Raw genomic sequence first — 17,653 nt, 5'->3', positions numbered from 1 at the left:
GGGTGGAAGTGAAGGCAGAGGGCAGGCGGGGATGGAGGAGGTGAAAGAAGAGGACAGGTGGGGGTGGGGGAAGTGAGGGAAGAGGGCAGATGGGGGGGTGAGGGGGACGGGGGGCATAGACGGTAGGGGTTATTGGGACTGTGTGGGCACGGTGGGACAGTGCTGATGTGCCCCATGCTTGGAGCACCCTGCCCTGCCCTGCCGTGCCCGTCCCTCCCCTGACCCTCTCAGTGCTCGCTTTCCTTTCAGAAGACGGGGCTTCGAGCGAGCCGACTCCGAGTACACTGACAAGCTGCAGCACTATACCAGTGGCCACAGTACGTACCGCGCACCCGTGCCTGGCCTGGGGGTCCATTCCTTCTTCGGTTCGTTCTCTCATTCACTCTTTCCCTGTGTAGAGTGTGAAAAACCCACTGGGCCCAGCCAGGCTCCAGGCCCTTAGTCTGAACAGGAAGGCCCCTCGGTGGAGGCTAGTCCTGCCGGAAACACCCTCACCTCCCTCCCAGTCAGTTACCTGGGAAATGGGGCACCATGGAGCCAGGGGGTCACTTTAAGGAGCCATTTGGGGAGCCTTCACCATGAACCCGACTTTTTGATTTAGGGACCAAACTTAATCTGGAATTTATTTGGCAACTTTATAGTTCATAGCATGAAATTAATGGCTCAGCACGCTCCGTATACTCTAGAATCCCACCCCATCTAGAACAGCCTCTAGAACCTCTGATCTCCTCAGAGAGCATCCTCTAGAACCCCACCCTCACCCAACTGTAGACCCCACCCTACCTCACTACATGTCTTCTAGAACCCCGCCCCACCTCACTGTGCGTCCTCTAGAACCCCGCCCCACCTCGCTGTGCGTCCTCTAGAACCCCGCCCCACCTCGCTGTGCGTCCTCTAGAACCCCGCCCCACCTCGCTGTGCGTCCTCTAGAACCCCGCCCCACCTCGCTGTGTGTCCTCTAGAACCCCCTGCCTTGCTGTGCGACCTCTAGAACCTATCCTCTCTGCACTTTGAATCCTCTAGAACCCTACCCTGCTGCATTGAACATCCTCTAGAACCCCACCCCACCTCCCTGTGTGTCCTCTAGAACCCCATCCCACTTCAATGTGTGTCCTCTAGAACCCCATTCACTCCCTTGCTGTGCATCTCCTAGGGCAGAGGTGGGCAAACTATGGCCCATGGGCCAGATGCAGCCCGCGAGCCGTTTTAAGCCGGCCTGCGAGTTCCCGCTGGGGAGCAGGGTCTGGGGCTTGCCCTGCTCCAGCACTCCAGCCGGGGCGCTGCGTTGGGGGCCTCACCACTTGGCTTGGCCCCACTCCAGTGCTCCAGCCGGGACGCAGGGTCAGGGCTGCTCCATGCAACTCCCGGAAGCTGCGGCATGGCCCTGCTCCGGCTCCTACATGCTCCAATGGGAGCTGCAGGAGCGGTGCCTGTGGATGTGGCAGTGTGCAGAGCCACCTGGCCACACCTCTGCATAGGAGCCGGAGAAGGGACACGCCACTGCTTCTGGGAGCTGCTTGAGGTAAGCGCCACTCGGAGCCTGCACCCCTGAGCCTCTCCCCACGCCCCAACCCCCTGCCCCAGCCTGCCCGCTCTCCAAACCCCTTGGTCCCAGCCCAGAGCACCCTCCTACACCCCAAACTCCTCATCCCCAGAGCCCTCCCACACCCCAACCCCAATTTTATGAGCATTCATGGCCCGCCATACAATTTCTATTCCCCAATGTGGCCCTTGGGCCAAAAAGTTTGCCCACCCCTGCTGTAGGGGGAAAGGAATGAGCTATACCAATATAAGGCATCTTTTTACCAGTATAACTGTGCCCACGCAGGGATTGTACCAGGACACCAGTTAAAAATTACACCCCTGACAACAGAGCTATGTCCACATAACTTTCTAGTGTTGACCCGGCCTCATAGGGTGTACAAATCTGCATTCCCATTTCCAGCTAGCTGCTAGCAAAGATTGTCCCAGCTCCTGGCTTGGCTGGCATTAATGAGTTAATGTCTGCACAGCCACTGAATGAGCTCCAATGTTGTTGTTGTTGTTGTGCTGCTGTAACTGTGGTTGTCACTTTGCCGACCAATAAGAGCTCCAGACGCTGCTCAGTGTCCTGGCCGTGCCGCCCTAGCGGCGTGTGTGCCAGAAACCCCTGAAGCGCCATACACCCTCGGCTCGCACTCTGGAGAGAATGGCCTTCCTTGCATCCTGGCTCGCTGGCCGGTTCCCATCCGCTGACACATCCCCAGGACTGACACTTCTGGCTCTGGTGCTCTCATGAGCTCCATGCTGGATGGCACTGCGCGCTCTGCTCCAAGGCTCGGCTCCCAAGACCAGCCCAAGTTCTGTGGCAGGCTAGGACACAGCTGGTGAAAGGCGCTGGGGGGCAGAGCCAGGTCTCTGGTAACAAGTGGGAAGCACGGTGCTCAGTGCCGGCCGCCCAGCCCCCAGCAATGAGTCCAATGTGCAGTCAAAGCTAGTGGTGAGTTCCAGACCGGCTCCCACCTGTGTGTTCTGCTCTGTCTGGCAGGGGGCGCTTGGCTCTTGCAACTGCCGTGGTATCTGCAGCCTCCAGGCCTGGCTGTGTCTGGGGCCAGTGTTGGGTCCCTCCCCCTCTGGGTACAGTTATCTGTGGGGAGGCAGTGTGGGCAGGGCAGCAGAGTGGATTCGCCATCTCCCTGGCTCCGCCAGTGATTTGCTGCGTGGCCTTCAGTAAGTCACTTAGACCAGCATCTTCGTAGGTGGGGGTGTAAGGTTGGGAGCCCAAGTGCATACTGACGTGGCAACATAAAAGCACCCAGCTAGTCAGTCCTAGGTGCTAGGCATCTCTGGCTCCCGCTGCCTGAGTTACTGGAGGTTTGCCCGGGGGGGCTGAGAGCAGAATCTGGCAGCTTGCCCTCTCAGGCTGGTGTGCTGGCCCCCATATTAAACTCCAAAATGACAGTGCTCCAGGGGGGTTGGGTCCCAGGCTCAGGTTCTGTGGCCTTGGTCACTGCGATGGCTGTCTCGCTGTAGCACAGCTGGGCCTGAGATCCCTAATACCTGAACCCTGAGGGTGCGCTGGGCAGACGGAGGCAGGGGGTTGGGTCGGGAGCTGCCCGAGCTGCAGGAACGTCTATTGTGGAGGAATTGTACTTAACCATTTTCGTTGTTTGCAAGTAGCTCCTTTGGCCTGGGACCCAGGCTCCTCCGAGGCGGATGAGCCCTGTGTTCAGGAGGGGCCTGCTGACGGGGCTCTGTGCTCAGCCAGCGAGAAGCTCTGCTTGGATCGTGCGCTTCCCACATGCCTCTCTCCTGCACATGCTCCCACTGTCTGCAGGGTTCAGAGCCTGCCCCTTGCTGCAGCAGCATCTCTCTCTTGCGCACACACACGCACACAGACCCGGGTACACACACACACACACAGGCATACCTGGGTTCTTCCTTTCTTCTTGCTGTCCGGCTGTCATCCCGGGGGCCTCTGTCTGTCTGACTCTCTCCCTCCACCCATTTGCAGTGACTCCTGGAATGAAGATTTACATTGACCCCTTCACCTATGAAGACCCCAATGAGGCCGTCAGGGAATTTGCAAAGGAAATCGACATCTCTTGTGTCAAAATTGAGCAGGTGATCGGAGCAGGTAGGCTGGGCCAGGCTGGGCTGGGCTCTCCATCAGCCCCACAGCCCCTCGCAGTAGCCATGCCCAGGGGCTAGGAAGGAGCTTGCTGAGCAGCTTTCGCCAGTGAGAGAGGGATGGGGCCAGGCCCGCATGTCCTGCTCTGTGCGGTGCCCAAGCTCAGTGCCAAGCTGCCCCTGTCAGCTGGCACTGGGTGCTCTGCGGGCAGCACACTCAGCCCCGCAAGGCAGGGACGCCTCACTGCGCCCTTGAATGCTCACGCCCAGCTGGCTGGCCAAGAGGGAGCAGGATTTAGTGCTTCTAAGCTGGAGGGATGCCTGGGCCGCGGGAGAAGCATTTGACACAAAACAAGGGGGAACAGCGGTGAGATTTCAGATGAACTCAGCCACCCCCAGAAAAGAGGTGGGCAGGTATTATGTGGGTCCAGTGTGCTGGGGTGGTGTGCATGGGCCAGCGTGCAAGGAGATGTGTGTGGGGGTAGGATGTGTGGGGGGCTGGGTGCATGGGAGGGGGGTGCATGGGGCTGGGTGTGTGGGAGGGGGGTGCGTGGGGCTCGGTGCATGGAGGATGGGTGTGTTTGGGGGAGCGGGAGCAGCAGGACCCCAGGCAGAGGGTCTGAGGGGCAGGCAGAGCACCGGGGGGAGCAGCAGGGCCCCAGGCAGAGGGTCTGCGGGGCAGGCAGAGCACTGGGGGGAGCAGCAGGGTCCCAGGCAGAGGGTCTGAGGGGCAGGCAGAGCACCAGGGAGAGCAGCAGAGTCCCAGGCAGAGGGTCTGAGGGGCAGGCAGGGGGTCTGCGGGGCAGGCAGAGCACCGGGGGGAGCAGCAGGGCCCCAGGCAGGGGGTCTGAGGGGCAGGCAGAGCACCGGGGAGAGCAGCAGAGTCCCATGCAGAGGGTCTGAGGGGCAGAGGGGCACCGGGGGGAGCAGCAGGGCCCCAGGCAGGGGGTCTGAGGGGCAGGCAGAGCACCGGGGAGAGCAGCAGAGTCCCATGCAGAGGGTCTGAGGGGCAGAGGGGCACTGGGGGGAGCAGCAGGGCCCCAGGCGGAGGGTCTGAGGGGCAGGCAGAGCACTGGGGGGAGCAGCAGGGTCCCAGGCAGAGGGTCTGAGGGGCAGGCAGAGCACCAGGGGGAGCAGCAGGGCCCCAGGCAGGGGGTCTGCGGGGCAGGCAGAGCACGGGGGGGAGCAGCAGGGCCCCAGGCAGGGGGTCTGAGGGGCAGGCAGAGCACCGGGGGGAGCAGCAGCGTCCCAGGCAGGGGGTCTGAGGGGCAGGCAGAGCACCAGGGGGAGCAGCAGGGCCCCAGGCAGGGGGTCTGCGGGGCAGGCAGAGCACCGGGGGGGGCAGGCAGAGCACCGGGGGGAGCAGCAGAGTCCCAGGCAGGGGGTCTGCGGGGCAGGCAGAGCACCGGGGGGAGCAGCAGGGCCTCAGGCGGAGGGTCTGAGGGGCAGGCAGAGCACTGGGGGGAGCAGCAGGGTCCCAGGCGGAGGGTCTGAGGGGCAGGCAGAGCAGTGGGGGGAGCAGCAGGGTCCCAGGCAGGGGGTCTGAGGGGCAGGCAGAGCACCGGGGAGAGCAGCAGAGTCCCAGGCAGGGGGTCTGAGGGGCAGGCAGAGCACTGGGGGAGCAGCAGGGCCCCAGGCGGAGGGTCTGCGGGGCAGGCAGAGCACCGGGGGGAGCAGCAGGGTCCCAGGCAGAGGGTCTGAGGGGCAGGCAGAGCACTGGGGGGAGCAGCAGAGTCCCAGGCAGAGGGTCTGAGGGGCAGGCAGAGCACCGGGGAGAGCAGCAGAGTCCCAGGCAGGGGGTCTGAGGGGCAGGCAGAGCACTGGGGGGAGCAGCAGGGCCCCAGGCAGAGGGTCTGAGGGGCAGGCAGAGCACTGGGGGGAGCAGCAGGGCCCCAGGCGGAGGGTCTGAGGGGCAGGCAGAGCACCGGGGAGAGCAGCAGAGTCCCAGGCAGGGGGTCTGAGGGGCAGGCAGAGCACCGGGGGGAGCAGCAGAGTCCCAGGCAGGGGGTCTGAGGGGCAGGCAGAGCACCAGGGAGAGCAGCAGAGTCCCAGGCGGAGGGTCTGCGGGGCAGGCAGAGCACTGGGGGGAGCAGCAGGACCCCAGGCAGGGGGTCTGCGGGGCAGGCAAAGCACTGGGGGGAGCAGCAGAGTCCCAGGCAGAGGGTCTGAGGGGCAGGCAGAGCACTGGGGGGAGCAGCAGGGCCCCAGGCAGAGGGTCTGAGGGGCAGGCAGAGCACTGGGGGGAGCAGCAGGGCCCCAGGCAGGGGGTCTGAGGGGCAGGCAGAGCACTGGGGGGAGCAGCAGAGTCCCAGGCAGGGGGTCTGAGGGGCAGGCAGAGCACCGGGGGGAGCAGCAGAGTCCCAGGCAGAGGGTCTGAGGGGCAGGCAGAGCACCGGGGGGAGCAGCAGAGTCCCAGGCAGGGGGTCTGAGGGGCAGGCAGAGCACTGGGGGGAGCAGCAGGGTCCCAGGCAGAGGGTCTGAGGGGCAGGCAGAGCACTGGGGGGAGGAGCAGGGCCCCAGGCAGAGGGTCTGAGGGGCAGGCAGAGCACTGGGGGGAGCAGCAGGGTCCCAGGCAGAGGGTCTGAGGGGCAAGCAGAGCACTGGGGGGAGCAGCAGGGTCCCAGGCAGAGGGTCTGAGGGGCAGGCAGAGCACTGGGGGGAGCAGCAGGGTCCCAGGCAGAGGGTCTGATGGGAAGGCAGAGCACTGGGGGGAGCAGCAGGGTCCCAGGCAGAGGGTCTGAGGGGCAGGCAGAGCACTGGGGGGAGCAGCAGGGTCCCAGGCAGAGGGTCTGAGGGGCAGGCAGAGCACTGGGGGGAGCAGCAGGGTCCCAGGCAGAGGGTCTGAGGGGCAGGCAGAGCACTGGGGGGAGCAGCAGGGTCCCAGGCAGAGGGTCTGAGGGGCAGGCAGAGCACTGGGGGGAGGAGCAGGGCCCCAGGCAGAGGGTCTGATGGGCAGGCAGAGCACTGGGGAGAGCAGCAGGGCCCCAGGCGGAGGGTCTGAGGGGCAGGCAGAGCACTGGGGGGAGCAGCAGGGTCCCAGGCAGAGGGTCTGATGGGCAGGCAGAGCACTGGGGGGAGCAGCAGGGTCCCAGGCAGAGGGTCTGATGGGCAGGCAGAGCACTGGGGGGAGCAGCAGGGCCCCAGGCGGAGGGTCTGAGGGGCAGGCAGAGCACTGGGGGGAGCAGCAGGGTCCCAGGCAGGGGGTCTGAGGGGCAGGCAGAGCACTGGGGGAGCAGCAGGGTCCCAGGCAGGGGGTCTGAGGGGCAGGCAGAGCACTGTGGGGAGCAGCTGGGCCCCAGGCGGAGGGTCTGAGGGGCAGGCAGAGCACTGGGGGGAGCAGCAGGGTCCCAGGCAGAGGGTCTGAGGGGCAGGCAGAGCACCACGGAGAGCAGCCCTTTGTAACCTGCGTCCTCTCCCACCTCAGGGGAGTTTGGGGAAGTGTGCAGTGGGCACCTCAAGCTGCCTGGCAAGAGAGAGATCTTTGTGGCCATCAAAACGCTGAAGTCGGGTTACACGGAGAAGCAGAGACGGGACTTCCTGAGCGAGGCCAGCATCATGGGGCAGTTCGACCACCCCAACGTTATCCACCTGGAGGGCGTGGTCACCAAGAGCGCCCCTGTCATGATCATCACTGAGTTCATGGAGAATGGCTCCCTGGACTCCTTCCTCCGGGTACGAGGGGCTGGGAAGGGCAGTGGCAGAGGGGATGCCGGGACCAGGGGGAGGCGGCAAGCGGGGCCCAGCCCTTGCTGACTCACCTCTTCCTATGGCAGCGCTACACCCCTCCAGGCCAGCAGCTTTCACCTTGCAGGCTGAGAGCCACCGCCCTGTGCATGGAAGGCTCTGCCCCAGGGCTGTGCATGCAGGCTGAGGGCACACACTGCTCACACCTGCACGCACACACACACACACAGTGAGCAAAGGCTGCTCGCACGCTGTGCACGCACGTTTCACACATACACATGCAGCACTTCGCTCACAGGTGGGACACATGTTTCAGATGCGCTCAGGGTCCGACGTCGACGTTCTGAGCCCCCAGCATTTCCCTGGGGACACTGACGCCCAGCCTCTTGTGGGGCCCAACCACGACTGGGAACATCCTGTGTCAATTAATACAGTGCTGGCCCTACACAAACACAACTTCCAGGACACAGACATTGGTGCCAGGTTGCAGCCTACTACTAAACTTGGCGAGGAACAGATGCCCAGGATCTGTCTACACTGCACTTTACCACCGTGTTGGCAGCATGGATTCGATAACTTGGGTTACAACATGACAAAACTCAAGTGCAGACATCCACACACGCACTGCACACCAAGACACGCAAGGACAAATGCACGACTTGCACAATGCACACACTCACTATGGCCGGGGCATATGTGCACACACTGCCTGCCAGTGCACGTGCGCTCACACACACACCGTGCACAGGGCACACACACGCTCAAGGTGAAATCCTGGCTCTGTTGAAGTCAATGGAAGTTTTGCCATTGACTTGTATAGGGGCAGGATATCACCCTCGATCCGCTCTAAATAAACCTTGGTGTGTCTCAGCCCGAGGTGGATAATTCATTGTGCTGAACGGAGTAACCCACGTAGCTGAGTGAGAGTCTAGTGCCCGAATCCTGCTGTGCAAGGTGCATCTCTGTATGAGAGCAGCTCCCTGAGATCACAGCTCTGAAGAGGGCGTGTCCCTCCCCCCCGTCAGGGAATTGTTGGCTGTGGAAAGTTCTCTGTGGTGCTTAGCTTGAGAATGCTGCGATTGTTGGGCAGGACTAGGGGTGACACGGTGCCCCTGAGCCTCGCAGGCCCATTCCTGTGTCAGAGCACCAGGGCCCCCAGCCCCCGTCATAGGCAGCGACACCAGGCCTCTTATTCCAGCAGAAACGGCTGACGAGTCTCCTTTGATTGGGTGAGAGCAGCTGAGTTCTGGGGCAGAGACTCAGGACTCCTGGGTCCTAGTCCTGAGCGCTGCTGACTCCTGCGTGACTCTAGGCAAGTCATTCCGCGTCTGCGTTCCTCTTTCCCTGGCCTCATCCCATATGGACTTTTCCTGTCTCCCCCTAAGCAAAACGATGGGCAGTTCACGGTGATCCAGCTGGTGGGCATGCTGCGGGGCATCGCCGCGGGCATGAAGTACCTGGCCGACATGAACTACGTGCACCGGGACCTGGCTGCCCGCAATATCCTCGTCAACAGCAACCTGGTCTGCAAGGTGTCCGACTTCGGCCTGTCCCGCTTCCTGGAGGATGACACCTCGGATCCCACCTACACCAGCGCGCTGGTAAAGCTCCCATCTCCAGAGCGGGAGGGGAGGGGAGGAGACCAGGAGGTGATCGAGGGGGAGGGAGAGGGCGAGAGGAACACGGTGGGGGAGGGGGGCAGTTGGCGAGCCCTCGCCCTGTTGGTGGTGAGCCGGTCAGGCTCGGCTCATTGCGTCGGTGTGAGCACTCCCCGAAGGGCTCAGCACACAGGGCCTGCATGTAGGGAAAGGGCAGAAGGGCTCAGACATGAAAAGCCATGAAATGAGAGCCAGGCAGAGCCACAGGGACGGGGAAGGGTCCTGCACCCGGTGGGGATTCATTCATATCGGGCTGAGGATAAGCCCCCTCTGTTTCACACACCCACTCCCAAGATGGGGACGATGCATTTTATCTGACAGAGCGACCCAGGCCGCACAGCAGGGCAGAGCGAATGGCTCGCAGGAATGCCAGGGGGAGTGGCGGGGTGGAGCTGGCGTAACAGTTGTGTAAGAAGATTCTGGAATCCTAGAATTTCTCGTTCCGTTTCTGTCTTTGCTTTCTGCCTATCCAACTGTTCACGAGGCCACACGCGTCAGTGCACATCCCTGCCAGTAGCTAACGCCCTAGAATGACAGGCTGGTGTATGAAACCCAGTGCCGATAAGAGATCCTGCAATAACAAACCATGAGCTTCTTCGATGGACGGCTGCTTCTGCGTAACGTGGGGAAACCAATGGCAGAAGAGTATTCATCGAATCACAGACATGGAGGGCTGGAAGGGTCCTCAAGGGGGCATCTGGTCCCACCCGCTGTGGTGAGGCAGGGCCAAATATACCTAGACCACCCCAGACAGGTGTTTGTCCAACCTGTTCTCATAGACCTCCAATGATGGGGATTCCACAGCCTCCCTTGGAAGGCTGTTCCACCGCTTAACTCTCCTTACAGGCTACCTCTACTCTACAAGCCAAGGGTGTGATTCCCCGTTCGCACAGACAGATTTGTGCTAGCTGTCATCGAACTAGAGCACTAAAAACAGTGTAGCCATGGGAGCACACGGAGCATGGCACGGCTCGCTGTGCCAAGTGCCAACTCATCTGACCCCTGTGGGTATGTCTGGGCACGGCTAGCCCGTGCCGCTGCTCGCTGCTGCCCATGCTGCCATGGTTAGCGCGGCATATCGGTGTGAGTTAGCGTGAGCATGTCTACATGAGCTGCGGCACACATCAACTCCAGGGGTAGACGTACTCAGGGTTAGAAAGCTTCTCCCTAATCACTAACCTAAGCCTACCTTGCTGCAGATTAAGCCCATTACTAGAGTGGACGTGGAGCTCAGCTGATTGCCATCCTCTTTAACAGCCCTGAACATATTTGAAGACTCCTCTCGGGTCCCCCCTCAGTCTTTTTTTCTCATGACTAAACATGCCCAGCTTTTTGAACCGCTCCTCGTAGGTCAGGTTTTCTGAACCTTAGATCATTTTTGTTGTTCTCCCCCAGACTCTCTTCAGTTTCTCCCCATCTTTCCTAAAATGTGGCGCCCAGAACTAGACACAGGACTCCAGCTGAGGCTAGGGTGACCAGATGTCCCGATTTTATAGGGACAGTCCTGATATTTGGGGCTTTTCCCTATTACCCCCCACCCCCTGTCCTGATTTTTCACACATGCTGTCTGGTCACCCTAGCTGAGGCCTCACCAGTGCCAATTACAGCGGGACAATTACCTCCTGTGTCTTACAAACAACACTCCTGTTAATGTACCTCGCCCCTTTAGCAACTGCATCACACTGTTGACTGATATTCAGTTTGTAATCCACTGTAACCCCCAGGTCCGTTTCAGCAGTACCAACAGCTAGCTAGTTATTCCCCAGTTTGTAGCTGTGCATTTGATTTTAACGTCCTAAGTGAAGTCCTGTGCACCTGTCGTTATTACATTTCATATTATATTTGTTGATTTCAGACCAATTCTCCAATTTATCAAGGCTGTTTTGAATTCTAATCCTGCCCTCCAAAGTGCTTGCAGCCCTTCCCACCTGCACGTCACAAATTGTATAAGAATATTCTCCATCCGAGTCACTATGGAAATATTGATTAATCTGGATCTATGGCAGACCCCTGTTGGTCCCCACTGGATGTAGACCTCCAGTTTGACAGTGAACCATTAATAGCTGCTCTGTGAGTACAGCATTTCAACCAGTTGTGCGCACCTTTAGACCACATTTCCTGTGTGCCGATGAGAATTTCGTATGGGACTGTATCAAAAGGCTTACTAAAATCAAGATAGAGCATGTCTACGGCTTCATATACTTGCCTGAGTAACCCTGTCAAAGAAGGAAATTAGGTTGATTTGGCTTGATTTGTTCTTGACAAATCTATGTTGGCTGTCACTTATTACCCTAATATCCTCTTGGTGCTTACAAACTGTTAACAATTTGTTCCAGTCTCTTTCCAGGAATTGAAGTTATGCTGACTGGTCTATAATTTCCTGGGTCCTCTTTGTTCCCCTTTTTAAAGATAAGTACTATGTTTGCCCTTCTCCAGTCCTCTGGTACCTCACCTGTCCGCCATGAGTTCTTGGAGATGATCGCTAACGGTTCCGAGATTGCTTCAGATAGCGCCTCCACTCCACTAACCCGCAAACCAAAAATTCCCCACAAATAACCCACCAGTTTCTTCCAACTTCTCAGCAAAGCTTTACTAGCAGAAGCAGCATGGTGCTGACATCTCACTTTACAAAGGCCTCGTTGCTGTGTGAGACTCCAGCGCATTTACTAGGACTCAGAGAAGGAGAGTCATGAATAATTAAAACTTCTCTGCACTGTTCAAGTCAGTGAACAAGGTACTGTTGGCAGTGCAGATGTTTGCTCTCTTCCTTGCTAGTTTGCAGAATTCATTACTGTGCTATAAGTCTCCCAACTGTTGGCTGAAATGCATTTTTCATAGATTCATGGATGCACGGATTATGAGGACAGAAGGAGCCATTGTGATTATCAGTCTGGTCTGATTCCTGTGTTGGTCCATAGAACTTCCATGAATTAATTCCTGTTTGAATTAAATCATCTGTTTTAGAAAAAACATCCAATCTTGATGTAAAATTTTCCAGTGATGGAATATCCACCCCAGCCCTTGGTAAATTATTCCAGTGGTTAATTACCCTCACTGTTAAAAACGTGTGCCTTATTTCCGGTCTGAATTTGTCTAGCTTCAACTTTGAGCCATTAAACCTTGTTATATCTTTGCCTGCTAGAGTGAAAAGCCTGTGATTATCAAATTTATGTTCCCCATGTAGTTAAATATAGACTGTGATCAAATCACCTCTTAACTTTCTCTTTGATAAGATAATCAGACTGAGCTCCTTGAGTGTTTCATCCTGTTAATTCCTTTTAAATATTGGCCCCACGTTAACTTTTTCCAGAACTTCTCCATTTCCCCAGTACATTGAAAATCAACATTTACAGTTCAGAAAGTTCCTTTTGGATGTAAAGTATCAAGACCTGCTGATTTTTAAATGTCTAGCTTTAGTACTGCTGTTTAATATCCTCCTTAGTTACTGTTGGAATGGGAAGTATTTCATTATCTTCCTCTGTTATAGTTATATCATCTGGATATTTCCAAATTCTGAACAGAAATATTTATTGAACACTTTTGCCTTTTCTGCATTATTATTGACAATTCTACCATTTCCATCTAGTAATCTTCCTAGACCCATTGTCAGGATTCATTTTGTTCCTAGTATACGCCAAAAACTTCTTATTGTCCTTAACTTTGTTGACCATAGAGTGCTTGTATCCTTTGCTTCCCTTATCAGTTTTCTACAATTCTACAATTCTGATTTATATTCATTACTATCAACTTCCTTTCCTTCCATTTGTTTTAGATGGGGTTTTTATATCTGATTTCTCTTCCCCTCTAAGCCAGTCTGTTTATTTAACCAGTGTGAACTTTTTTCTAGATAGTGAGATTGTTGGCTTTTTGGCATCTAGTAAAATATTTTCAAACAATTCCCAATTATCATTCACATTTTTCTATTTAATGTTTTTCTCCCAACTTGATTTGTCTCATAAGTGTTTTCAGCTTTGTGAAATTGGCCCTTTTAAAGCCCCAACTATAGGAATTTGGACTTTATTCTGTTTGCACATTACAAATATAATCAATCCATGATCAACTGCACCTAAGCTACCACTAATGTTTAGTTCTGTGATCAGTTCCTCTTTATCTGTCAAAATAAGGCCTAATATAGGATGCCTTCATGGTGGATGCAACACTTTTTTGAGACAGGAAATTGTCATCTATAATATTGAGAAATTCCAAGGATGTTTTACTACTGGAAGAATGAAATCTCCAGCATACGTCACTCAGATTGAAGTCCCCCATGACACCACAGGTTTTTTTCCTATACATTATAGATAGGTAGTTAAGGAGGCAATCATCTTGTTCTCTATTGTGCTTTGGTGGCCTGTAGCAGACACCAATTAGTACCCCCATCTTGTGCTTTATCTGTTAGACCATTGATCCATAAGCATTCAAAATAATTTCTTTCAAGTCATCAGTGACTCTGAAACAGGTGTAATGCCACTGTGTATATAGAATGCCACTCCCCATCCCCTATGAGCCTTCATAAATAGGTTATAACCATTGATTTTAACATTCCAATTATGTGAATCACCCCACAAGATTTCAGTAATGCCAATTAAATCAAATTTATGCTCATAAATGAGCAATTCAGATTCCTCCTGCTTATTGCCCAGGCTCCTAGCATTGGTGTAGAGGCAATTCAGGAATTTCTCCTCTTCGTGTCCTTTGGTGTCATGACTGATTTTGTTCTCAACCTCTTGGTTTTGTGCTGAATGAATATTCATTTGTTCCTCCCCTTTTGTTACTAGTTAACACCCTCCTGGCTACTCAAGCCAGCCTGTCCCCTTGAGGATTGGTTCCCCTTCTACACAGGTGGAGGCCGTCCAAACTATATAGCCCCCTCTTCCACAGAAGGTAGAAAAATGTGCCACAAAACCCAAGCCCTCCACCCTCCGCCACTTACCTAGCCAGTGATTCACTTCCAGAATCTTCTGCCTTTCATCTTCATAGAATCATAGAATCTCAGGGTTGGAAGGGACCTCAGGAGGTATCTAGTCCAACCCCCTGCTCAAAGCAGGATCAAACCCAACTAAATCATCCCAGCCAGGGCTTTGTCAAGCCTGACCTTAAAAACCTCTAAGGAAGGAGATTCCACTACCTCCCTAGGTAACCCATTCCAGTTCTTCACCACCCTACTAATGAAAAAGTTTTTCCTAATGTCCAACCTAAACCTCCCCCTCTGCAACTTGAGACCATTACTCCTTGTTCTGTCATCTTCTACCACTGAGAACAGTATAGATCCATCCTCTTTGGAACCCCCTTTCAGGTAGTTGAAAGCAGCTATCAAATCCCCCCTCGTTCTTCTCTTCTGCAGACTAAACAATCCCAGTTCCCTCAGCCTCTCCTCATAAGTCATGTGCTCCAGCCCCCTAATCATTTTTGTTGCCCTCCGCTGGACAGGAAAGATCTCTGAGAAGACCATGTGGTCATTCCTCTTCTTCAGCATGCTTCTGAGTTCCCTGACGCCATGTATAGTGGGGCAGTATTGCGTGAAGCAGCATTGTTAGTACCTGTAAGCACCATCACGAATAGATCCTTCCCGCTGACTTCAGGTGCCTATCCAGTCTTAGCCCTGGTCTACACTGGGGGGGGGTCAACCTAAGATACGATAAGAAGTCAGCATATCTTAGGTCGATTTACCTGTCCGTGAGGATGGCAGTGAGTCGACCGCTGCTGCTCCCCTGTCGACTCCGCTTCCGCCTCTCGCAAGCTGGAGTTCCGGAGTTGACGGGAAGCGCGTTCGGGGATCAATTTATCCACGTCTAGACGAGATGCGATAAATTGATCCCCAATAGATCGATCCCTACCCACCGATCCGGTGGGTAGTGAAGACCTGCCGCTAGAGTCACAGCTCCTCTTTCACTCTCTTCTTCAAGGAGCGATCCAGCAACAGTCTTTTAGAGGGGGTGGCCATGGTTGTAACCATCTGCCTTTGTAGCAGGAACCGTTCCATCCATCCAGATTTTGGGGAGTGTTACTGCTCCCTGTGATGCCTCTCATGCAGTGAGAGAGACAGCCGAAGGGTCTGATTACCAGAGACATTCAGAAGACCGCCAGCGATTGGGACCCTTTCCTAGCAGGTGTGCTAGTGTAAGCAAGGCCTGTTTCCTTCTCTGTAGAGATGCGAGCACAGGGCAGCGAATCAGACCTGGGCTAAGTGGATCATGAATTCCGGGCCCACCCCTGTAAGGGTGAGTGGTTGCCACGGTAGCAGAGGGAGCAGGGAAATGCTCTCACTTGGGGCAATGGTTCATGCCCCCGTTCGCTGCCACGCTCTCCTGCTCTGTGTGGCTGGCTCGCCATGAGGAGCAGGCCTGTCGGAAGGGAGAGAGAGAGCACATGCACACCCCACGCCTGTGTGCCATCACCTCCTGGCACACGTAACAGCTGGATTGGAGAAGTGCTGAAATGGACATGAATTGGGCCCGGGGTGACTCTGCTGGTAACAACAGCCCAGAAGCATGGGAATGTCACCTGCCCTGCGGAGAGGAGTGTTGTGTTTTACAGGAACGCAGTGCTGGCCAATAGTATTTGCCTGGTATGGCTGGAAGATGCTAGGATGAAGTTCTCTGTCTAGGCCTCTGGCCAGTCTGGGTCCTTGAGCACTCACACTGCATCCAATCCCTCTTGGGGCACCTTCTCTGCTCAAGCCCGACCTGGAAAGCTTCTCATTTTATCTGAAGTTCAGTGGGTCTGTTCAGGCCACAGTGGGCATTTGGGGTAATTGTACAGTTACTGTGTCTAGCATCTGTAGTGGTCTGAGACTGTTTCACCTAACAGGACCCCTAGTAAGAGGGAATAGGTAATTTTTCACATGGGCCAGATCTGTCTCACTTCAACCAACTTAAACCAATCGTGACTCCAATGCATTTACTCTCTTTACATGAGGGTAACAACAGAACCTGGGCCTATAGGACCCCGTATAATAAAAAGATAGCCACAAATCTTCCAGCGTGGGAACTCTAGCTCCAGGAGTATCATGCATCCCACAAATCTTGAACAATTAAACAAGACGTCTTTTAAATATCTGTGTTTATCCTTCCACTGGGAGAACTAGCTGACAGCAAGAGGATGAAGAGAAACTCAAGATTATCTATATTTTTACATACTAATTTTTCTTCAAATGACTCTATTGGCACAACAGGCCTTAGGTATTGCAGGAGTCCAGAGATCACAGCAGTTTGTAGGCAGCCTGCAGAGTCAGAGCAGCTCCAGGCTTCGTCCTTCTTGCAAGACAGGGAGGAATACATTGATTCGTGTCCCCTGGTTCCAAAAGGACAGTCCTTGTCTAACCCTGCATAGGAGCGCTGATTTGTGTAAGTGTGGAGAGGGGTAAATTCTGGTCGAGGAACTCTGGCACATTAGTCATTTCATTGCTCAGAATTCTAGTTATCTGGCCCAGCGGCTCCATTTCACCGGTTCATTGTATGCAAATACTCCAGATCGCATCCTTCTTTCTTTCTCTCACTCTCCTTCTCTCTGTTCCTTGCCTGCAGGGTGGGAAGATCCCGATCCGGTGGACGGCGCCCGAAGCAATTCAGTACAGGAAATTCACCTCAGCCAGCGACGTGTGGAGCTATGGCATAGTCATGTGGGAGGTGATGTCCTATGGGGAGCGGCCCTACTGGGATATGACCAATCAAGATGTAAGTTATCAAGAGAGATGTGGTGGAAACATTGAAATCAGCCGTAGGCATGGAAAAGGCAAATAACCCTGCGTGGTTCTGGCTGAACTCAGCCTGTAGCATGCTGGGGGGATTCTCTGGCCATGAGAGTTATCTTCATGGCCAAATCCTTTGGTAGAGGCAATAGGGCTGGCTCTGACCTCCACTCAAGCTAGGTGCAGGGGCCATAGAGGAGATACACGGGGACAGAGGAGAATTCCTCCAGCTCAGAAGTAGCATAGGGCCGACAAAAGCATCCTAAACTGCGGTCCCTGGCAAGCTCTAGAGTAGGGAGCATGTCAGAGGTGAGAGGGGGCACTTTGGGTGCGGGGGGATCTCCCATAGGCAGCCCAAAGGAGGCTGCCATCCCTTAAAGTAGCCCCCAGGGCACTGGGGAGGGTTTCAGGCCCTGCTGCAGCACAGGATATGGGGGATGCCACGGTGACATGAAGCCACTATAGCAGGCTTCACTCAGGCGCCAGCAGGCCTAGTGGTCAGGCTGCAGCCAACAGCCTCTCGGCTGCTGGGCCCCCAGGCTCAGGGTCACAGTTCATTGCCCCCGTGGTGTCCTCCATGATTTCTCAGGCAGCCGGAGGAAGAGGGAAGGAAAGCGGAACCCAGGCCCTTGGGGAGAGAGGTGGCTCCCTCCCTTGTGGCTGCCACGCCAGATCAGGGTCCCCTGGGCTGCTTCCTACTCTCCCTGTTTCCCTTCAGTGTGGGGCGTGGCCCCAGCCTTCTGCTTACACAATCTCGTTAGTTCGGGGCTTCATTCGGGGGGAGGAGCTGCTTCCCAGCTCACCCTCAGAGTCCAATTGTGGGTCCCCTTTAGTCGGAGGGGAGGGGGATCCCAGCCAAGTCTTACTCACAGTCATGGTTAGGGTTGCCAGACGTCTGGTTTTCGACCGGAACGCCGGGTTGAAAAGGGACCCTGATGGCTTCGGTCGGCACCGCTGACCAGACCCCTAAAAGTCCGGTCGGCAGTGCAGCGGGGCTAAGGCAGGCTCCCTG

General features: G+C 55.6%; 1 protein-coding gene across 4 annotated transcripts in view; it reads left to right on the top strand.

The window, feature by feature from the left end:
- Positions 1–17,653, top strand: part of EPHB2 (EPH receptor B2) — a 189,435-nt gene that overhangs the window by 150,235 nt on the left and 21,547 nt on the right. Inside the window, exons 8-12 of one of the 4 annotated variants that reach the window (XM_044996013.1) lie at positions 253–317; positions 3,494–3,616; positions 7,034–7,281; positions 8,679–8,894; positions 16,478–16,627. In XM_044996013.1, the coding sequence (XP_044851948.1) occupies positions 253–317; positions 3,494–3,616; positions 7,034–7,281; positions 8,679–8,894; positions 16,478–16,627 (802 nt within the window). Of the gene's footprint in view, positions 1–249; positions 366–3,493; positions 3,617–7,033; positions 7,282–8,678; positions 8,895–16,477; positions 16,628–17,653 lie in introns of all 4 variants that reach the window. The other 3 variants (XM_044996012.1, XM_044996011.1, XM_044996010.1) reach the window with 3 other exon arrangements.

Source organism: Mauremys mutica, chromosome 21 (genome assembly GCF_020497125.1).
Source record: "Mauremys mutica isolate MM-2020 ecotype Southern chromosome 21, ASM2049712v1, whole genome shotgun sequence".
NCBI lineage: Eukaryota > Metazoa > Chordata > Testudines > Geoemydidae > Mauremys > Mauremys mutica.
This window is presented reverse-complemented; position numbering and strand designations above follow the sequence as displayed.